Source organism: Ambystoma mexicanum, chromosome 6q, assembly GCF_040938575.1.
Source record: "Ambystoma mexicanum isolate Mex_15411 chromosome 6q, UKY_AmexF1_1, whole genome shotgun sequence".
NCBI classification, from domain to species: domain Eukaryota; kingdom Metazoa; phylum Chordata; class Amphibia; order Caudata; family Ambystomatidae; genus Ambystoma; species Ambystoma mexicanum.
In genome coordinates this window covers 1,175,258,298-1,175,282,046 of record NC_090937.1, presented here as the reverse complement: position 1 = coordinate 1,175,282,046, position 23,749 = coordinate 1,175,258,298, and the positions used below count along the sequence as shown (strand labels likewise).

The 23,749-nt window shown below is 47.8% G+C and overlaps 1 protein-coding gene across 1 annotated transcript in view; it reads left to right on the top strand.

Annotated features, from left to right (window-relative positions):
• The window catches only part of WDR19 (WD repeat domain 19), a 2,828,275-nt gene that overhangs the window by 2,462,933 nt on the left and 341,593 nt on the right, over positions 1–23,749 (top strand). Inside the window, exon 31 of the mRNA XM_069631788.1 lies at positions 263–387. Coding sequence (XP_069487889.1) covers positions 263–387 — 125 coding nt within the window. The remainder of the gene's footprint in view (positions 1–262; positions 388–23,749) is intronic.

Below are 23,749 nucleotides of genomic sequence, written 5' to 3'. Positions count from 1 at the left end.
AATTGGGTAAGTAACCGATTTGGTTTAATCCACACATTGAAGAAATTCGGCTGTTTATGAGGCTGGAGATGCAACATTCTTCAGTTGGTCAAATGTGTGTTCTTACACTGAAATATAGATTTTCACAAACTATAATATAATGCAAGTGTAATATTTAACAGAGTATGGTAGAATGTAGCAGAAGAAGGTCCTAGAATATAAACATGGCCTTACATTAAATGGTATGTAAGACCTAATTCTTAGCTTTTCTATGTCTTTTCAGGAAATTATCGGACTGCCCATGATGTCCTTTTCAGTATGTACACAGAATTACGAGCACAGAAAATTAAAATTCCCTCAGAAATGGCAACCAACCTGATGATTCTACACAGCTACATTTTAGTTAAGGTAATTGTTGTATTGGGCATTTTTAAGCCATGAAACCTTGGGATGTGTAATGTGATGTTGGAATGTTTACAATGAAATCCTGTCAGTTGGAAGTTGGATTGAAGCTGACTGTAGCTGGGTGTCGCTAAGACTGTTCTTCTTGTTAATAAACAAGATAGGAAACCACTTACCTTTGTCTGGACCTGCATCTTTTCACTGGCGGCGAGGTTACAGCTCCAGTGACCCCCGGCAGAGGTGGCTGCTGCCAGACCATGTGGGCCTGATTGCTGCTCTAATTTCCCCATTTACCCAATGTGGATGTCAGAGCAGCATAGGAACTCCTATGCCAGAGACTGTGTGGGGAAAGCCGCGGCCGTGGGATCCGTGTGAGCTGACCCTGCCGCTTAAGGGGTGGAGCTTGTCACTGTGCGGCGAGCAGCGGCATAATCCTCATGCTTCCCTCTGATGAGAGCATGTAGTTCAGTGTGGAGAAGCAAGGAAATAATGTTTCCCAACAAGTTAGGAGGAGGAGGGCCCAGTTTGTATTTGTATTTATTTTAATTCATATAGCACTTTAATCCACTTTCCGTGCAGCGAATGAAGCCTACTAGCCGCATGGCCAGCAACAGACCTGTGCGTGTGCTGCACCTTAATTCTCGGCACGTTGCTAGTAGAGTGTGCAGATGTAGTTTTAGAAAAGTGAACGCTCCGGGGTGACCGACATTCAGCGGCCAACTTAGTTTTACTTTGGTCGCCTTGGCAACCATCACTGTTTCACAGAGCTCAGCCGAGCGGCAGCGCACTGAACAAGCAATCGTATTGCAAGTTTGAAGGCCCTCATACTGCTGCTGCTTTTGAGGAATATCAAAGAAAGTATTTCACAAATATCTTACTGTTTTTAAGGAAATTAACATCATCTCTTGTTCAAAGGAGATCTACTAAAAGGAAGTATGTACTGGGAAAAAACTTCTGTGGCAAAAGCTTGTAATTTCAATACAGAATGGCCATGCCAGGAGTGCCAGGTTCCCCCATATTTATGCCTAGTCCTGGCCCTGTAAAAATGAAATGGGCCCAATGGAAAAAGGGGTTTCTTCACTACATGAGAGCTGCTTGTGGCAACACCATTTCCACAGACCGCAAGATTTTGCTTTTAATGCACTTTCTGGGATATGAAGGACGGTGTGCAGTCAAATATTCAAAACAAAAATGTCGAAAGTCATAATATCGAAAAACAAAAAGTTGAAAAAAAAAGTCGAATTCCCTTTTTTCAATTATATATTTATTTTGGGGTACGGGAATTTAAAAAAATGGTAAAACAAAAAAAAAGAGGGGGGTTCGGGGGGAACCCCCCCATTTCAAATAAAAAACGTAATAAAAACAATTCGACTTTTTTTTTCCGACATTTTTTTTAGATATTTTGACTTTCGACCTTTTTGTTTTCAATTTTATCACTATAAACCATGAAGGATAGCACATATGAAATGTTGCCGGAGCTGGATCAGTCGGATGAGGGGTCAGTATCAAATTAATTTGACGCTACTTTGCAAAAGTTGAATATGCACTTTAATCCTATAACCAGTACCATACTAGAGATATCATTTTGGTGTGCGAGTGCAGAAAGATGGGGAATCAGCAGAAGAGCATGTTACTGCTCTCTGGCACTTATCTTTGTCGTGTAAATTTGGTGACAAATTGGAACATTTTTTATTCATTGTAGTAATGACAAAATAATGGAGGAATTATGGCTCAAGGATGAGCCAAGTTTGGATGAGGTCATTTGTATTGTGAAAAGGGTTTACCATTTAATGGCCTGTGTAGCTAAGTTGACACAGAAGAAGAGTAAAGGCCCAACAACAGAAATTCTGAGAGTGGGCGAAGCAGGAAAGGGGAAGAAGAAGAAACAGAAGGGCATTGACCAACACTTTCAAGAGGGCACTGTCACTAAAGGTGATAAGACTAAGGGACAGAAAACAGAGGAACGCTTGTGTTTTAGATGTGCTAGTGCCACTCATTTTGCTGGGTCCCCCAGCATGTCCATGAAGGAAGGTTATGTGATCTAAATGTAAAAGATGGGGTAATTACGCTAACTGCTGCAAGAACTTTGTTCTTGCGGGAGGGGGCGAAAAGTGTTGATTGCTGCGTTTCCTCTGTAACATTTATCGGGTGATGATGATGAGAAGCAAGTAGAAGTAATTTCACTCAAAATGGTGAAGTGTGCAGGTGATGAGGAAATGTGAGAGTCCATGTGCAGAAGTAGGAATTGATGGTGAATGTGTGAGGATGATGGCAGATTCTGGTGCTAAGGTTTCATTGATGTCACAGGATGTATTTCAGAGAGAGGTGGGTGGACAGGTGAAAGACGTTTTGCCTCCCAATATTAAGACGGGTGGGTATAATTTGGGAAAAATTGACTTACTCTGTTATTTTGTTGCAAGATTAGAGTTTAAAGGGAGAGAGACACAGGGCAAGATTGATGTCACAAAAAGTAGCGAAGCACTTCTGGGATGGAGGGAGCAGAATGATTGGGCATAAGACTTGATCCCAACACAGTTGATCAAGCTCTACATGTGAGGGAGAGTGGGAATTGTGAGAAACTTGAAGGTGTCTCCCTGACTAGTCTCCGGGAGTCTGTCATCCAGGTGGCCAGGACACAGCCCTCGCTATTGGATCCAGTTCCTGGGGGTGGACCAGTGAGGGAGGATATGACATGATATGGCATTTATAACGCGCCTATGCACAAGTGCTTCAAGGCTCGACGAGACAGGGTGGGGAAACAGAGGGAAGACAGGCAACGATCCTACTAGGCCAAGTGTCATTCAGATCGCGCAAGTGCGTGGGAAGGGAGCAGGGACAGTTCAGTACAAGATGATAACAATAAGTAAGTAATGGCCAGCATGTGGCAAGTGCATGGGTAAGTGCGGACATCAGGTGTCGGGGCTGGTAGGGGACTGTAGGGATACAGAACAGTCCCCAAGTGCGGGGTGTGCCCGGTGGGCAGTGCAGATGTGAGACGCTGGCAGGAGAGGGACATGGGCCCGAGATCAGAGGCTGTCCAGGTAGTCGGTGTGGTTCAGGTTTCAGCTAGGAGGTCAGCAGAGGCGAGGAGGAGAGAAAGCCAAAGTAAAGAGAAAGGTTTTGAGGTGCTTCCGGAACCGGAGATGGTTCTCCTCAAGTTTAAGGGAGGCAGGGAGGCTGTGCCAGAGAAAGGCACCGGCCGAAGAAAGAGATCTACCACCCACACGTTGCTTGGAGAAGCGACTGACCCTGAGGGAGTTGGAGGTGGATGAGCAGAGAGCTTGAAAAGGAAGATATTTAGGAAGGCAGAGTTGAAGATATTGAGGACCCAGGCCCAAGAAGGCCTTGTGGACGATGCAGAGGGTTTTGAACTTAATCCTCGCAGCCACCGGGAGCCAGTGCAGAGATTTCAGTCCTGGAGAGATACGTTCCCTGGGCTTGAGGCCAAGGACAAGTGTCGCAGTCCTGTTTTGGATAAGTTGCAGAGGGCGGAGAGAAGAACCAGGCAGATTTAGAAAGAGTCTGTTGTAATAGTGCAGCCTAGAGAGAACCAGAGCTTTGGAGACAGTGAGCTTCTGGGGGAAGGAGAGGAAAGGAAGAATCCCTCTGAGGAGGTGCAGCTGGTAGTGTCACTTCTTAGAGAGGTCAGAGATGTGGGGAGAGAAGGAGAGTGCGGAGTCAAAGAAGACCCCAAGGTTTTTAGCCTCGCAGATGGGAGCTGGAAGAGGGCCAAGAGAGGCCGGCCAGAGAGCTACAGGGAAGGAGGGAGCTGGTGTGCCGATGAGAGAATCTCTGTCTTACTGGCATTAAGGCAGAGGCCGTTGGCGGCACACCATTCCTGGTTAGCAGACAGACAGTCAGAGATGAGGGAAGGAGAGGAGGAGGCCGAGGGTAGCCTGAAAATGAGCTGGGTGTCATCCGCATAGCACTGAAAGTTGGGGCAGAATGTGGCGATGCGGTGGGCAAGGCATGCCAGGTATTGGTTGAACAGCCAAGGAGAGCTCCTGGGGGACACCACAGGTAGAGAAAAAGGTAGCGGAGAGGAAGGACCCAAGCTGGACCTGGGAGGGTCGGACAGAGAGGAAAGAAGTCAGCCATGCCAGAGCCTGACCAGTGATACCCAGATAAGCACGGAGACGGTTGAGCAGGTTGGTATGGTTGACTGTTTCAAAGGCAGAAGAGAGATCAAGCAAGATAAGGACACAGGGGGTGTTAGAGTCAAGGTTGGAGAGCAGGTCTTCACGGATGTTCAGGAGAGCAGTTTCTGTACTTCTGGCAGCTCTGAAGCCAGACTGATGGTCATGGAGACAACCAACAGATTCAGAGGATCACCTGTATAGAGGGTCCTTGGGGAGTGGAGGTGGGACACTGACAGGTGAGACGCGGTATCCCCCTTCTTCCCACACATTTTCCCCCTCCTGCCACGTAGGATATTCCGAAACACGGCCCCTCTGCTTTTCCGACACATATACTTTCGCACAAACATCTAAGCCATTTAACTAACATGTCCCAATACAGGGTTCAGGCATGGTCAAGCAATTGACCAGAATCACACACACCTGATGGCCCTTTCCCTTCCCCACAGGGATGCAAGGTGGTGCACGGACGCACACTACGAGCAAGGCAGACCACACGATGTGACAGCTATCCAGGCACAGCAATTCAAGAGGAGGAGAGAAAGTCAGTGAATATCGAGAGGCTGCCAAGGAGAGACGCTACCTTGCCCTTTTCGACCCAAACCCGCGAAACCTCAGCAGAAGGAATCATAAGACCGCGCACAATATCTCAAGTGTGTTGCAGCAGATGTCAACGGTACACGCAGCATGATAAGCAGGACCGAGTGAGGCGCCTGCTACCGTGGTACCGGCCTTGACTTCAGATATTCTGAAAAGCCAAGCGGTTCATCACAGCCAGTCAGTCGAGGGGAGAACCCATAATAACCGAACTGTGTTGAACAAAAGCCGCAAAGTAGCAACGTAAGGGAAGTTCAAAGAACTGTTAGAATAAAGGGGAGGCCATCTGCAGAGGGATCCGGCACCACGTGTGTGTCTACTCGAGAGACTCTGGTCAATCCTATGTTTGTTGAAACTGCTAATACCAAAAGGCCTTGGGAAGGCCGCAAAAGAACATTCAAGGTGGTCATACAGGGGTCTAGCCAAAGCCTCTGTACAGTCGAAAGTCTTTGACCGGCAACCCAGTGAAAACTACGGGAGACAAATCCTGTTTAAAGGAACAGGAGACAGAACTGTATGCTTGACAAGAGTGTACCTGATGAAGGGAAGTCAACAGTTCATTGTGTAAAAGGACAATAAGATTTGTGAATGGAAAAGGTACAATTGTACTGAAGAGAAGCAAACAGTGCAGAAGGGGTCGGAGCCCGGCAGAGGGGGATCCTAGGGTGAAAAGTCATCAATCAAAGACTGGTGAATGTAGAAAGTCTTTGGCCGGCAGATGATTGTGGATATAAGGGAAATTAATCCTGTATTGTAAGAGTTGAACGAGAAGGACACGATTGACAAGATTGGCAAGAGTGAACCCAAAAGAGGTATGCCGATAAAAGGGGGCAAAGCATAAAGTCCCGAAATATAGTGTGTTGACAAGAGTGAACCCGGCCGAGGGATGTTCACCATGAAGTGTATAAAAGGACAATAGGATTTGCGAAGGCCACAGCAAGATTTCATTGAAAGCCATAGTGAACCCGGTGGAAGGAGGCTGAGAATTGAGAAGGGTCTGCGCCAGGAAGAGGGGCACCCAGGGGTAAGCCACTATCACCCTAAATACTGTATGAAAGGAACATTTTTTGTTTATTATTTTCCGACCCTCGAAGGCAAGAGACTTTTGCATGCAGAGAGACTTGGCCATCGAGGCTCCTGATAAGCTAAGAACGTAACTGTTGTCTCATGCTCGGGAAGCTCGAGAAGTGTGCTGTGCTCAGACGTTCCACCTTTTCCTGTGCTCAAAACATGGGGAAGGTGGACCCCGACTACTGCATCCTGACATTATTTTTGAACAGTTTTTCCTTTCTTATGAATCCTATCCCACACTTATTTGTATGTAGTTGTAAGGTCTGGCAATAGGTTTCTTTGTATATGCCCTTTTTGATTTGACAAGACACCACAAGGACTGACTTATTTTTAATTTGATGGTCGAAGCTTGCTCCCATCTTAGATTTAGGTTTAGATTAGGCGTTTATCTCACCCCACTTTTGTAGTTTAATAAAAACCCTTGAACTGTGATCACTTGTGTCTGTCTTTACTGTTGCTACCATGGGTACCTTACAGAATGTAGTTGAGTGCTTTCCCAGTGTGTTCTCAAAAGGTATTAGACGTGTGAAAGGAATAAGGCACAAGATAGTGCTTAAGGAGGGAAGTGTTTCCAGTTGCAGCAAAGTTGCGTTTGGTTCTTTTAGTGATGAGAGAAGTGGTGAGAAATTGAGGGTGGCTGTATGTAGTGATAGAGAAAGCGGGTAGTGTAGAGTGGGTGTCACCCTTGGTGGTGGTGAAGAAGTCTAGTGGATAGTTGAGACTTTGCGTTGATCTGCGAGGGTTCAATAAATATGTTGTTGTGGAGAGACATCCTCTCCCCAACATGACAGAGAGGTTGACGATGGTGGGCAAGGCGAAATATTTGTTGAAGTTAGATATGGTGTCAGCGTACCACCAAATAGAATTAGATGAAGAGTCAAGGAAGCTGACTGCATTTATCACTCATGAGGGAGTATACCAGTACCGCAGGATGCCCTTTCGGCTTGTCTCTGCTTCGTCTGTTTTTCAAAAGATGATGGACATCATCTTGAGAGGCTGCAAGGAGTACATTGTTTCCAAGACAATGTTTTGGTATGTGGAGAGACCCTTGGGAAGCATGAGGAAATCTTGATAAAAGCTGGACATTTTGAAACAAAGTGGTATAACCCTAAGAGAGGAGAAAAGTGTATTCAGAAAGGGTGTTGTAGAGTATTTGGGAAATTACATTTCTGCTGAGCTATTTAGACCTAAAACCTACATGATTGATGCGATAAAGGTGGTGCCCTCCCCCATGGATAAAGGTGAGTTCACGTCTTTTTTGGGAATCGAGTTTTATCAGAAATTTGTGCAACACTTTGCAGATAGAGTGATCAAGATGAGGCGCTTACTTAAAAAAGGGCGTGGAGTTCTTATGGGATCACTGAATGTGAGGGAGAATTTGTGGAGATTAAGAGCTAAATTGATTTGGCAAAGCCTTTTGTGCAGTTTGATAGAAAAAAAGTTGTGTTATCACTGTGGATGCCAGTAATGGCGGTATTGGCGCTGTCTTATCACAAGTTGGCGAGGATGGGTTTGGAGTATGTGGTTATGCATGCCTCTAGGGTGTTGAGAGGCATGGAAGCTCTTGCTTGTCACTGGGCAGTAGAGACATTTTGGAACTTTCTGTGGGGGGCTGAATTTACCATAAAAGGGATTGGGCAAAGTATCAAGAAGAGTTGCCGGATGGGTAGCCAGAATGCATGGACACAAACGTGTCATGGGGGTAATTCCAAGGAAAGTAAATGTGTTGGCAGACCATTTGTCGAGGTTGGGTGGTGCCAATGAAAGTGAGGTGTCAGAAATAACGGATACAGTGTTCGTGACCCATGATGGGGTAGTAAAGTAAACAAAACAATCTATACAAATGTAAATATGATTGTATATAAGTAAGAAAAGGAGATGTGTTGTATTGGGCATTCTTAGGCCATGGAACCTTGAGATGTGCAATGTGATGTTGGAATGTTTACAATGAAATCCTGTCAGTTCGGAGTTGGATTGGAGCTGACTACTGCTGGGGGACGCTAAGGCTGTTCTTCTTGTTAATAAACAAGATAAGAAACCACTTACTTTGTCTGGACCTGCTTCTTTTCACTAATGCTGCAGAAATGACTTTATCATGTCATTCTTTTAAAGGTAAATCCTTCTCACTCCGCAACGACCATATTTCTGTCAGGAAGTCAGTTATAGATGTCTTCAGTCAATCTGTGAAAAGTAGGCATGCACTGGACCCTTTTTCTGAGCTTTTACGGTCACTGCATACACCTATTTTCTCATCATGTTTCCTGTGAAGCATTGTTAGTGTGATAGGAATTTAGTTCCTGACCCATTGTAGAGAAGTGGACTTAGTTTTTGCTCTGTCACTGCTTGTGGATCATTTTCTTTTTATTTTTTTATTTTTAAATATGTTTATTTTAAATCAAGGCAGGATGACAATAATACAGCGTAAACAAGACATGTAAGGCACTCTAAAAAATCCCCTCCTAATCCTCGCCCACCACCCCCCCTGTCCCTAGTCCGGGGACCCCTCCCCTAGGCTTGCCCGTCTTGTGGCTCTGTCAGCCAAGTTTCCCTTTCAGGGTACTTCCTGGTCCGTCAGGGCCCGCCAGGTATTGCTGGGCTTGTAGGTCAATGCAGGGAATTTCTGGTCATACTCCAGCACTGGGGCCCAAACGTTCTGAAAGCGGTGGAGGGCTCCGGCCCTTGCCGCTGTTACCTTCTCCGCGATCAATTTATCCCAAAGTTTCCCCCACCATTGGGACATGTAAGGGCCTTCAGGGGCTTTCCAGAATCCGGCGAGCACTATTTTCCCCGCTAGGAGGCATTGTGTCAGCAGTTTAGCTCTGTTTCCGGAGCGCGGATAGATCCCGGGAACCCGGGACCCCCAGCAGGATGGGCTCGGGCTCCAGCAGGAGCGCAATCTGGGTAATCTGTTCGATGGTAGCTAAGCATAGTTTCCAGAATTGTTGGATCTTTGCCCTGCTGAACCGAACTCACCACTTCCCAACGACAGAGAATATCTTCTTCCAGGAGAGTCTTCTTTCTTTGAGCTGGTAGGGTTAACCAGTTCGCCTTTTTTCGGCTTCCTGGATCGTCTCGTGGTCGAATCGTCCATGCCAAGCACCCCGGTGGCCGGATAGCCACGCTTCACCACTACCGCAAATAAAAGGGTAGTACCTTTTAACCGGGAAACTCCACGGCTGGTTTCTTCCCTGGCATTGCAACGACCTCCAGCTTTCCTCCTCGTCGAGATCTTCTCTTCCCCTCGACAAAGCACCTACCTGCACCCGCTGCCAGGAACAACTGCCCCTGCTGGAGCTTTCTCACCATTTCAGGTACTGTGTCCCGCCTGGTCTCCTTTGCAACAGACTGTCCAAGGTGTCCCGTAAATCCTTGACTCTCTATCCTGGGGTGACCTCGGACCTGTTAACTAACTCTTCTGAACTGATTTAACTCCTTTTTGAACTATCTGCAAAGACTTTTAAAGTGTACTTCAACTGTGTGATCTTGGGCACATTCCGCCTTGCTCTCTCCAAGAGTGGGCCTGGCCTATGAACTTTTTGCTCTACAGTAGACCCTGCCTTTCTTGACTTGCTGTGGTTCTTTAAAAGTGTTAGTATTGTGTGTTTTCCTATTCCCTTTTTAAATCATTATTGGAGTGCCATCATGGTTACGCGCTCACCTCTGTTTTGCTAAATAAGTGGTGTACTAACCTAGACTTGTCAAATAATTAATTAGGGAGGGGTATATATTTCTAGTGACTGTGTTTGAACTTGCTTGACATATTAGTGCCAGTGTATTTTTACAAGTGTGTTTTTAAATAAATAATTATATACTTTTATACCAAAGCTCTGGTCAGTGTTTGCTTGTGCTACTGTCTCTTTGTACCTAATGTGTATACTCTACATACTGCCTAACTCTTCTTGAGAGAAGTCTGACTGCTCAGCCACAGCTACCAGGTAAATCTGGGTGGTACAGACTGCTACCAATTGGGTTTACTGCTAACACCTGTAGTCTTAAACTTTTTGCAGTGGTCCCTAAGGGAACTGCACAGGTTTCTGCCTAACACCGTCGCCCAAGGCCACTGATTTGATGAAGTTGACAGAGAAGCTGGTGACCTCCCCATAGCTGGATATTTCAGTCTGAGCATGCTTTCGTGAGGAGCGGGCCTCCGAGATCTTGAGCAACACGTCATCTGCATATAGGGCAATTTTGTGCCGGAATGAGCCGATTTAGGGGCCCTTGATATGGCTATTCTTCCTGATCTTCTGAGCAAAGGGTTCCATGATAAGTGCAAAAAGCAGTGGCGATAGGGGGCAACCCTGTCTGGTTCCGCAGGTCAGGGGGATCGGGCGGAGAGTGAGCCGTTGATCCTCAGGAAGGTCTTTGGCGATTCATAGTTGGCCAGCACCATGGCCCGGAAAGCCGGGCCAAACCCAAAGGCCTCCATGGTGAGGCTCATAAACGACCAGCCCACCCTGTCGAATGCCTTGATGGCATCTAGGGCTATCAGTGCCAGCCCCTGGGAGTTCTGGGAGGCGAGGTCCACCAGGTTCAGGGCTCTGCAGATGTTGTCTCCTGCTGCTCTGTTCAGAATGAAGCCAGCCTGATCGGGGTGAATTATATCGGGTAGTATGCGTGAGAGGCGATTGGCAAGGATTTTGGAATATAGGTTGGCGTCAATATTCAGCAGGGCTATTGGCCTATAGGAGACTGGGTCCCTCAGGTCCTTCCCTGGTTTGGGTAAGAGAACGGTGGTGGATTCCTGCATTGAGGGGGTCACCGACCCTGTTTCCCTAAAGGAGTTGAAGAGTGCCACCAGGGGGGGACCAGCTGGGGCTTGAATATTTTATAGAACCTAGGGAAAAATCCGTCTGGGCCCGGGACTCGTGGTTTAAGGGACTTAATGGCTTCCTCGACCTCCTCACCTGTAATTGGCGCCTCCAGGTTCTCTCTGGTCGAGTCGTGTAGTCGGGGCAGGGCTGTTTCCTGCAGGTATTTCTTCTGATTAGATTTGTCCCGCGGTGGTGCTGTCATTACTTGGGCTAGGTTGTCCAGCGCTAGCTTTTGTTTTTTCGGTTCCGCATATTGTATCACTCCATGTGAATCACGCAATCCGATAATGGTGTTGGCCCGTTTTGTTATGGCCAGTTTAGCCACAAGCAGCTTGTTCGCCTTATTGTTCTTCACATAATAGAATTGTCTGGCCTTGGCCATGAGTTGTCCGGTGTGTTCGGCGTAGTGGGCCTCTAGCTTCTTTCTGGCAGTGCGGATGGCTCGCTGTGTCCTGGGGAACCAGCCTTTTTCCTTATGAGTGTCCTCCACTGCTTTAAGTTCCTCCTCAAGGACCAGCCGGGCCTGTCGCCTGTTACGATGAAAGGCCATCCCCTGTGCGATCAAATCTCCCCTAATCACCGCCATCAGGGCATCCCAGTTGTTTGCCGGGAAGGTGTCTGTGACTGGGTTTTCTCTGAGGAAGTTTTTGATTGCCGTTGCGGTCCTGTCTCTTAGCGACATGTCGTTGAGGATTGGATCGTAGAGAGTCCATCTACGTGGAGCATTAGGCTTGGGTTTGTGTGCCCGGATCTCCATGATTACTGGGGCATGATCAGATAGGATCCTTGGGCCGATAGATACTTCATTAGCATAGGCAAGCATCTGGGGGGATGTCAGGAGGAGGTCAATCCTCGAGAAGGTCCGGTGAACGTAGGAGTAGAAAGAGTAGTCTCTTTCGGAGGGGTGAAGCACCCTCCATGAGTCCACTACCTCCAGGGATCTATATAGGCATAGGAGGCTGAGCGCCTGAGCAAAATCCCTGGAGGTGGGGGGGGTAAGATTTATCTTTTGTGGGGTCTGGTACTCCATTGAAATCTCCCCCGATTATGACTTGGCCTTCTATGAAGCGAGAGAGGGAGGAGCCCAGCGAGTCGTAAGAAGCTGTTTGCCCAGAGTTGGGGGCATATACTGAAATAAAGGTATACACGTCTCCCAGCAATAGGCCTCTCTTGAAAAGAATCGCAGTACCTCCCTTCTTAGCCTCCTGAGGCGAAGAACTGGAGAGGGAATGGTCGGGCGCGGAGGCGCCCAAAGTCCGCAGGTAACAGGTGAGTCTCCTGAAGCAGGGCCACAGCTGCATCTTCGTCCTGAAGTTTCTGTAGGATTGACTTCCGTTTGGCGGGGGAGTCCAGCCGATTGACGTTGAGGGAGAGACATTTTAGGTTTTGGTGCTCCTGGGCTAGGTTCCTCCCCATTGCGGCAACTGGGGGGGGGAGAGGTTGGCAGGAAGAGGGTTAACCACCATCTCGAGTGAGAGCTAAAAGTGTGTCATCCTGCTCTTGGGGTTTTAAAACGAGCCCCCAATGGGAGGCCGTAACTTTAACTGGCGGGGTGGCCGACATTCTGAGTTCAGCCGATCCCCTGGCCAACCGGGCCAATCGAATAGGTAAAGGTAATGTGGGATTCCAAGGACTCATACGTGGAATGTACCCTGGAAATAGGCATGAACCGTTGGTGGGGCCCGCTGCAATGTTGGTGGTTATTCTTAAACTGGGTCAGGATCAGTAATTTTCTTTAGGACAGAGCTGGGTAGTTGGTGAAAGCGTGAAGCAGAGTTCCACAGGATGTGTTCTTGCTCCTGATTATCTCCTTCTATTGCTCCGCGGCACCTTCGACCAGGAGGTACGCCTGGGCTTCGGGAGGGAGCAGCTCCCGAGTCACTGATGACCTCCGTGTTCGACAAAGCAGCCTCTTTGGGTGAGGATGGATGCATGATTTTGTTAGCATCTTCGAGATGGCTAATTCTCCGTAGGGTGCCATTGTATGAGAATTGTAGAGCAGTTGGAAATAGACATCTATATCGAACCTGATGCTCCTGGAGGAAAAGAGTTAGAGGCCTGAGAGATTTCCTCTTTTGGAGAGTAAGGAGCGAGAAGAGTCTTGATAGATCTGGAGAAGTGAGCCCTGAAAGGAGAGTTCATCTTGTGAGCGGCTGATTGCTGAGATGGCCTCCTTTGTGGTGAAAAAATGCACCCTGGTAATGACATCTGGGGGAGGTCCGATTCCACTCCTCGACGTGATTGCAGCCTGTGGGTGCAATATAGCAAAAGTTGGGTTTTGTCCAATTGTGGAAGCAGGGATCCCCTACATATTCCGCTAGATTTTTGTCCGGAACGGAGGTTGGGATCCCTCGGATCCAGAGGTTATTGCGTCGGGCCCTATTTTCGAGATCTTCCTGTTTAAATTCAAGGATTTCACATTGGTCCTGTAAGGTTCTGATTGAGCGTTGGGCTTCCCCCAATGTGGTTGTGTGGTCCTGAGAGTGGTCGTCGATCTCCCCCAGTCTTTGTTCCATCTCGGTCACCCTTTGATCGGTGTGTTCTAGTTTAGTGGTGAGTTCCGTCATGCAGGATCTAAATTCAGACTTAATATCGGCCATGAAAGCCAGTATGTCCCCTTTAGTAGCAGGGGCTTCTCCTTCTTCTTGGGGTTTCTGCGGGGGTAAGCTTAGGGGGGTCGAGTTTATTTCCTCTATCTGTTGACGTGAACATAGTGGCAATATCCGAGTTCTTACCGGCTTTTGATTGTTTAGCCATAGTACCAGTTCGGAGGAGAGGAGAATAATGCTGAAGTTTCCCGTTGGTGTAAGGTTCGGGGGGTATTGACTGAGGCCGGGGTGTTGTAATTCTGTGACTCGTTGGAGTGGAGACTCCGGTGTCCCGGCTCGAGTCCTATTAATCTAGGTTTTCGCGTAGACTGTGGCCTCCCAATACCAATTGAAGAAGGAAGGGAGATTATGGTTCCTCTGATAAGGAGTGGCATTGTGATGTCATTGTGATGTCATTCTCCGCTCCTCAAAGTGGGGTAGAGATGGGGGATGAAGATGTGGGCCGGGGCGCCCTAGGAAGTGAGTGGGGGGGAGGAGAGGTATCGGAGCCGCCACAGGAGCTTATCAGTTTAGTGTAACCCCCTTGTGGAAGAAAATGAGGGCCCAAAGCGATTCAGGCGGAGCTAAATGTTCTGAGAGCCTTGAGGGTTGCTTCTTTGATATAGGCACCCAGTGGTAGCTTGTGTGGTAGGCCTGAGGTGAGAGGTGCGCCGATCAGGGTTCCTTGCTGCCTGAAGAGTCAACGTGTGACCCCAGCAGAGTTGCTTTGGGCTTCAATCTCGCCTCAACCGCACATGAGGGTTGTTCTGGCTCCCCAGGGCGGTCCAGGCTCACTCTGTGGTGGGGAGACCGGGTTAGCTGCTTCCAGTTCAGCTAGCTGTGTGGCAGTGCCCCAGCAGGTTTCGGATGGTATTTTCTCCAAGTGCTGCAGGGGGGGAGGGAGAGGAAGGGAGATGCTCCACTCCCCGGGAACCCCACGTTGATCTAACCTGTGAGGTGGGCTCCTCTTCCCCCAGCGCAAGGTCCCCAACCTCCTTTGATGGGGCCCAGGTCAGATGCGGCCCGACCCCGACTTCCACTCCGCTACGGGCACTGCCAGCGTGCGCCTTGTCCATGCTACCTCTGTGTCGCTGCCCCTGGGGCTTGCAGCGCGGGCACCTTCACTAGGAGGTGTGGCACCTCACCGGACTTCCGCGCCACCCCAGAGTCTGCTATGGGTGTCCCTCTAACCTTGAGGGGCGCTGCGGGTCCCTGCTGCTTGTCACGCCGGGAGCCGGGGTCTGCCTTCGGTGTCCCGCGGAGGCGGGGCACTCACTGCTTGTCCTGCTGCTTTCGTCAGGTGCTGCTTCGATGGGTCCACAGCAGCACCAGGTCCACGGTTGCGAGGTCCGGGCAGCCCGCGCAAGCCTCGAGGTGCCGATAGGCACTCGCTGCCAGGATTCTCATCGGGATATGCCTCCGCTCTCAGATGCAGCACGCACCCGCCATCTTGGATTTTCGGATGCCGTCGGGTGCCAAAGAGTTCTGTCCAAATTCGGCATAATAATTGTTAGGCAGAATCCTGTGCAGTGCCCTTAGGGACCACTACACACAATTAAGACTACAAGTTCACCTTTGGTACAAGCCTGTACTACTATGTTAAAATGGTAGCAGTAGCAGAGCAGCCAGGTTTATCTCAAGAGTATATGAGCAGTAGCAGAGATTACAAAAAGGACCACAGTTACTGTGAGTCAAGCAAACGCTGACTCAAGGTTTCAGGTAAAAAAATATAAGTACATTTATTTTGCAACCATCTGTTATAAAACACTTCACTTCTATAAATTTGAAACCACACGTAAAATACACTACACACAACCAATTCCACTTGTGACAGTAAATTCAAGTTAAGTACATTAGGATTTGACAGACCGGTGTTGCGATACTAGCGCATACCCGCGGATAGAAATGCTCACAAAGTTAAAACACACTTTGTACTTAAGAATTTCAAACAAGGGAAACGTGAATAAAAATCATAGGCAATACTTTCTCAAGGTCAGGGGACTCGAGGACTTGTTCAAAGGAACATATTAAAGTCAATAGGCCTGCACCAGTATCAATGGAGCAGAGGCTCAGTTGCCGAGGATCACACGTTGAACAGTTCGAGATTCGAGATGCCAAGAGTTCGTAAAGATTGTCAAATGGAAGCAAAAGTTATAAGAAGGAAGGAAGAAAGAACAAATCTTCGTGGAGGAAAAGGGTTCACCCCGATTCCGGCTGGTCAGACGGAGAGAATGACCAAATGTGCACAGTACCTTATTCCGTTGGAGAAAAGCTGGTGCCATGGCAGTTGTTCCTGGTAGTTCCTGCAGACTCACGGGTCCTGCGGCTTCAGTCGTGGGGACAAGAAGGACAACGTCTGGAGCGATCTGCACTACCCAGGGATGAGGCCAGCAGCAGCGAAAAAGACAACAATGAATAAAAGGTGCACTCCTTTAAATCAGGAGAGCCCTCTCCTGATGGCTATCCGGACCACTACAGCACAGCAGTGATTTCGACCCAGGAGAGGATTCTCTGACTGAAGAAAAGACAAGCTGGTTGATCCCACCAGGCTCAAGGGAAGAAGACTCCGGACGGGATCTTCTCTTGTCGGGTAGATAGCTCAGGACTGCAACAGGGCTTCACTGGGACTCGGGGTTGCAGCAGCTGTCCTCTTCTCCGCTTCTCTTCGGTTCCTTGCAGTTCCAGTGGCGACTCTGACTTCTAGCCCAAGAGTCCTGCCTTTTATGCCAAAATCCCCAATTCACACAGCCTGCCTGTCAATCACACAGCAGGGGGGTTGTCCAGCCCAGACAACCACCTCAGCCAATCAACACAAAGTGTGACTTGGGCCTCCAAGGAGACCTTGTGCAGGGGGTGACTACACCCCTCCCTCACATTCAGCCCACCTAGACACCCAGACGCCAAAGGAGGGCTTCTGGTCAGAAGCCAGCCAAAGGTCGGCGACCAAAGGAGGCAAACCTGGTTTGCCGCCCAAAGAAAGACCCAAGAAGAATGTTAACAAAAAGAAATGGCGATTAAACCCAACCAGAGCCGAAATAAAAAGTATTTCGACTAGCGGGTTTAAAAGTTCGAGGCTACTAACTTAGCCTAAAACAATACCACGTTATGTAATATAATTGCGGTAGGAAAATTAGGGTACATACCACTGCCACCAGCCAAGTCTTAATGTTTAGGGAGCGAAACAATGCTCCAGGAGGTAGAGATAAAAAAGGGCTAAGAATTAACCCTTTCCAATACTCCATGTGAGATGGGGTGTACTGGCTCTGTGGTTAACTGACTATGTAAAGTTAATGGCAACTTTACCCTTTTCTGGGGAACAGTAGTCAGCCCCAGAAATGGAGTCGGTGGGAAGTCTAAAAGACAACCCTGTGTCACTGCACTGAGGGTGCTGTGTAAGGAGTGGGACTACTGAAGTGGTGTACTCTAGAGTCCACAATCACAAAAACAGATGAAATACACATGGCAAAACACACGTAAGAGTGGGGGAAAAGCTCACACTCTTACCAAGTGGAAAAAATAAACTCCAGAAATCCAGCAAAGCTGCTGGGGGACTCACTAGGTAAGGGAAATTAGCCATAGAATGAGAATTCTCCCTAAAAATGATTGAGCGTAAGACGCTCATCTTCGGGCCAGCGGTGCTTGAGTGGTTCCGGTCACCTTAGCTGGCAACAACGACCCAGATGCGTTGCGGAAGCTGCACATTTTCACGTAGGCAGCGGGCTTCCCACGGATGGCTTCAAATGAGCAGCCACATCTATGGTGCTCCAAGCCACGCCCTTGTGGATTATTTACAGTTATTTTCCCTTGCTGAGTTGACTTTTTTAGCATATTGAGTATGTATTCTGTAAATTACTTGCATAGTGTGGTTAATAAAAACGGAAAATGCCACCTACTTTGTTATTGAGTATTTAAAATAAACCTTAATAATTCAAGTTTTGATTTATGTCTTGGGAGAATCAAGGTTTACTTTTGGAAGCTATGCCCCTTGATAGGGCCATTTAATTTCCCACTGTAAACATTGTATTGGTATTTCGGTGGCTGTATGCCTGTAGTATCTTGGGGTCCTTTGAAGATGTCCCCTGCCTGTCAAGGGTATCTGGGAAGTGCCGACCATGGTTGCTGGGTTAGACTACGCAATCTATGACACATGGGCCGATGGTGCTGTGGGAGAGATCTCCTGGTCAGCACTCTGGCTGCCCAACACTCATGTCGGGATGAAGGGCTCTTCATAATTGTCTCACCAAGATAACGGGCCCTTTAACAAATGTCCTGAGTTTGCAATGTTGATGGTGTCAGAGCGGTGGACAGGACTCGCCTACAACAGCAGGGGGCACATCCCGATAAGGAGAAGAGATGATGAAGGGATAACAGGAAATGGAGGCAGTTTGTGGCAGCGAAATCAAAGCAGCATAAGCAGGCAGCAGTCCAGCAGGAGGATGTCATGGACATGGAGCAAGCAGCAGGAGCGGTCATATAGAGAGCCTTATGGCAGCAATACAGGACTCAAGGAAAGCGCTAGAGACCAAGATTCAGGAGGTAGGAGTGGATGTGTCATTGGTACGAGCGGACCTGAAGAAGGTAAATGACAGTGTGTCAGAGGGAGAACAGTGGGTCAGAGATTTGGAGGACACAGTGGTGCTGCTGTGGAATCGGGTTAAGGGCTTGGTGGGCATGACAAGAGTCCTTGAGGAGAAAGCGGAAGGCCATTCCCGGAGATGCTATATTAGATTGGAGGGAGTACCTGAAAGAGAGGAGGACAACTGCATGGAACTCTTCATAGAGAAACTGGTACTGGAAGTCTTTCGCCCCCGAGGCCTGTCAAAGTTGTTTATGGTGGAGAGAGCATACAGAGTGCCAGGTCGGCCGCCACCTCCCGGTGCACCACCTAGAGCAATAGTAGCCAAAATCCTTAATTTGTGAGACCGGGACGTGATCCTACAGGAGATAAGACGGGTCGGCAGCACGCAGCAAGGGAATGCAAGGATCCTTATTTTACTCAAGAGGTGCAGAAACAAAGGCGGTCCTTCGACGCGGTGAAGCAGAAGCTTCAAGATAGTAAATGGGGGCAACAGTGCTTTTACACAAATTACTCATCTTAGGCTAGAGGGGTGCACACTCTGATACACTGATCTTTATGTTTTCAGGTTGATAAGAGCTGGATTGACTCCGAGTGGTGCTATGCAATTGTGTGGGGGAGCATTCTGGGATTAAAAATTGGTTTGGTCAACACGTATGGTCCAAATATAGATGACCCAGATTTGTACTGTTGCTTGTCAGAATTGTTATTGAACACATCAGGCGCCCCTATTGTGCGTGGTGGAGATTTTAATACTGTCCTTGACGCTGTGTTGGACCGCTCCAGGTCTACCCACCGTGCCCTCTCGGGAGCGACGCAGATGATTAGGCAGTTTGTCCCAGATGGGCCTGGTTGATGTCTGGAGGAATGAACATCCTGGGACGGGGGAATATACTTATTACTCAAGTGTACATGACACTATGTCTTGAATCAACCTCTGCTTATTATCCTCTAATTGGGTACCACTGGTGTGCAACTATACAATAAACCCGAGGACTCTATCGGATCATTCGCATGTTAGACCGTCTACACTGACAAAAATCACCAGGTTTTCGTCAACGACGACTGATGAATGTCCAAAGTGTGGAAGGGCGGAGGTGGACTCCTACCATATGTTCTGGGATTTTCCAAGTGTGAGACGGTTCTGGAAGGAGGTTGCTGGTGTGTTAAACGCAGTTGTGGACGTCCCCCTAACTTTTTCACCACTAAAATATCTTTTGGGAGACATCGGGAAGATACCCATAATTGTACGTAGACTATTTAACCTTGGATGTGATATTGCAAAAAAGTGGATATGGAAATATTAGAAATCTAAAGTATCTCCCACTTGCAATAAATGCCTTAGAGACTAAAGTTATGTTAATGAGAAGGAGGAGGATTACTTGATGATGGTCGTACCCTCAAGCCGATCAAAGGACATTTGGGAACCCTTCCGGGATTACCTCCTACGAACACGTGAGGATATAGATTGAAGAATTACATTAAGTTGTGAGCCACATGGGTGAGTCACAGCAGGACAGATATAGCCCCCTGAGCACTACTGGGCTGTAGAAAAGGAACTGGATCGATGTGCTCTATTTAAACTGGTCTTAGAATGTGAATCGTGTATTGTCAAGTGCATTGTGACTGCCTGTTCTATTAAATAAAGGTTTAAAAAAGAAAAACCGAGAGCACAGGCAGACGCAGAGGTGCGGCGCAGTCTGGTCTGTGTGGCAGGGGGTTTGCCGTTAAGGCTGTATGCCAGCACTGGAAACTGTCAGCAGACTGTCATGGGCTGCTTGTCATTGTTGAGTGAAGGGAGAGCAGCGCTCTCTGGGGAGCTGTGAGGCCTTGTGGGTCTTGCCTTTGCCCGACGACAGTGGTACGGCGGCTTTGCCAAGGATAAGTAGTCTAACTAGCGGCTGTGTGGTCTAAGCTCGATATGTTTTCTACATTTTCAGGTTGTCTCTCTCCTCTGTGGCATCACTCTGGAATACAGGTGGTGGGTGAGGTCGAGGTGAGGTGGGGCCCACATCACCCAAGACAAACTTGTTGTTAAGTGCTTGTGCTTTGTGTTGGGGGCTGGCGAGCGGGACACACCATCTGCGTAATGGTGAAGGGCCAGCAACACCAGAAAAAGCTTGATGAGTATGTTGGCAGCAGGGGTAACAGCCTAAACAGATACAACAGGTGTTGGCTGGGACAGCTCAGGGTGCCCCTGGCTTAGCCACTATAACTATGGAGAAACTCTTGGATGCTAGTCAGGATTCCAGATCATCACTGGAGAATAAAATTCAGTCTGTGGGCTTCGAGGCTTCATTGGTAAGGGCGGACCTCAAGTAAGTGAATGAGAGTGTCGCTGAGGTTGAGCAGGGAATGAGCGAGGTAGAGGACATGGCTGTGCTACAGACCAGGACCAATGCTACTGGAATATTGGAGGATATGGTTGAGGATGCCTAAGGCAGATCGCGGAGATGTAACATCAGAATTATTGGAGTGGTAGAGAGTGAGGAAGGGCAGAGTGTGCTACTGTACTTGGAGAAACTGTTGATATGATGGGTGTCTGTGTGATATCAAAATGGTTCACGATTAGGAGGGTGCATAGGGTGCCTGGTAGAAGCCTCCCAGTTCAGGCACTATCACAACGTATCAGGTAATAATGTCCCCATACATTTATTTGTTATTAATATTTTTTTAATATGTTTTATTGGTTTTTATGAGTGCATAGAGACATATATAACTTTACAGCATACATTATGTTGTCTGTTAGATCCCATGCCCGCCCATCCCTTAATACCTCCCTAACCCTAACTGTAACTTTAACATGAAACCAAGTCACAAAGTACTGCTTTGGGGCTGTAGGTGCTCCAGGTCAAATTTAATAAGGATGACGTGTATTGATGATCGTCCAATTTTGTAATGCTTCTGTGTCGTTTCCATCTTGTTCTTTTGTTTGATAGTGTGCTTTCAAGGGGGTCTATCGTCCGGGGAGGGGAACATTTCTTGTACTATTATGTTCCACGATGTGATGTCCGCTGAGCTATCGCTCCTTCCTGTCCGCACTGCCTCATACCAGACTGCTGTCTCTGCCATGGTCAATCTTTTCATATCCTTCCACCACGTCTCCATTTTCGGTCCATCTGTGGCTTTCCACATAATCGCGAATTCGTGTTTTAGCTAGTACCCATGCTAAATTTAACCTCTTTTTCATTGCTCTGTTTTTGTTTGGGTAACTGTATAGACCCAGGAGACAGGCTACGATTGTCCATTCTTGGCCTTGTATCCCTTTCTTCCTTAGGCATTTTTCTATTACTCGCCAGTATTCCTGGATCTTTGGGCAGTAGCAGAGAATGTGCCCAATATCTGCATTCTCTTCTCTACATTTCGTGCAAAGTTTCGTGGTGGCACCTGGGAAGCGTGATATCTTCTCCGGGGTCAAGTATGCTCTGTGGCGTATGTAAAATTGTAATTGTTTTAGTCTGGTGTTCCTGGATATTATTTTGGGGCAGAGTTTCGCTTTTGTCCATTCTTTATCTGTGATCTCTCTATTATCTTTTCCCATGTCTGTTTTCCTTTGGTCGTGTCTTTAGGCATCTCTTCAGTGAGCGCTTGCTATAGCCTGGATACCATATGTCCTCCTTCGGTGACATCATATAGCAGGCCTAATACAGGGTTTTCGGTTTGTAATGTGGTTGGGATGGCTATTTAGTTTTCAGCTGTTTGGTAAGTCTTGTGTAGGTTATAAATTGGCCCTGGTGTAGTTCATGGGATTCAACCAAGTCGTGAAAGTTCAGTATCGTCCCTGCTGGGGCTAGGTCTTCGGTCGTGATTAATCCTTTGGTCTCCCAATAATTCCTGCTTTGTTTTAGGTGTTCCATGCTGGTTCTGTTAAGTGCAGCCAACGGTATCTGGGGGGAGTATGGTTCATTCATTTTCAGCACTTGCTTTGTTCTGTTTCATATGTGCAAGCCTAGTTGTAGGAATGTCGGAGGTTGTGTGATCCTGCATTTCTCTAACCACAGCACTTCTTTGAGAAGGTATGGAGACACAGTGTCGCTCAGGAGGGTGTGTTCTAGTGTCTCTGTGTCCGCTAGCCAGCTAGCCAAGTGTTGTGTACATGGCCTGCTAAGTAGTACAGTTCGAAGTGTGGGTCGCGCATTTCACCTTCTGCATAATCTCTGAATAGCTACTCTCCTCCTACCCTTGCTCCATACAAAGCTACTTAGTATGGAGTTAAGGTCTATGAAGAACTTCTTTGGTATGAGGTATGGCACGTTAATGAAGTGATACAGCAGTCTAGGTAGGGCTATCATTTTAATCAATGATATCGCTCCTATCACGGATAGGGGGAGTTTGTCCCAGAATTTAATGGATGCTGCCAGGCCTTTTTCCGCTTTCGATGTGTTGGCTTTATGAGTATCTTCTATGTTATGATGTATGTTAATGCCTCGGTAGCGAAACATGTGGGTGTTCCATCTGAGTTCAAGACAGGGGAGTTGGTTTTCTGTTTTGCCCGCCCAGCCCGCCAGGGGAAATAAACCAGATTTAGTCTTGCTAATGGAGATTCCCGAAAGGTGAGCAAAATTATCAAAGACTTCCAGATATGTTCCTAGGTTGTCTTCCCGGTATTGTATATATAGAAGTATGTTGTCTGCATATAGGGAGATGACATGTGTGGTTCCGTCTATCTGCAGTCCTGAGTCTTTGTATGAGTCCCTCATATAAATCGGCAGGGGTTCTTGTGCTAGGATGTATAAGAGGGGTGATAGCGGGCAGCCCTGTTTGGTGCCCCTGCGGATTGGGAATAGGTCAGAGATGTGTTTACCAGTGCAGACTCTTGCTGATGGCCTTGCATAAAGCATGCATATCCATCGCATAAACTCTCGTCCTGTTCCGTACTGTTCTAGTGCGGCAAACATCTATTCCCATCGCACAGAGTCAAAGGCCTTAATGGCACCTAAGGCTGCTACTTCGCAGCCCTCTGGTGTCATGACCCTTGCCCCTGGCCCTCACTGGCAAGTCAGCCTTCCAGTGAGGGCCAGGTTAAAGGCCTTAAAACCTCATCCAAGACTCTCTTGGAGTCAGTCGTGGAGCCTTTGGCGCCAGGCTCAAAACCATCATAAAGACCAACTTTAGAATGGGACTATTTACTTGGGACTATTTAACTTGGGATGGGGGGGGGTTAAGCCAACATAGAGGCCCAGACATAGCTCAGTTACAAGGAACTGAGCTATGCAGTCTAGTCTTTTGGGTGTGGCAGGCCTTGGACTACTTTACCTGGACTACTTTGGGTGTGGCAGGCCTGGGACTATTTTACCTGGACTACTTTACCTGAGACTATTTAAGCCACACCCAAACAGCAGAACATGCTTTGCCTTATTCTGCTGTGGGCAGCGTACCGCTCACTGTGTCCAGTTCTTTGATGCCAGCTTACCTGAAACCAAGGACCTGCAGAGAGAGAAAGAACACTACGAAACTTACCTGGAACAGGATCCTGTCTTCAATCCATCGCCGACTTCAGTTCCACTCACCTGAAGGTACGAACTCCGTCATCCGGCACTGCATACATCCTGGAATACCATAACCTGGAAAGAGGAGAAGGAAAGACAG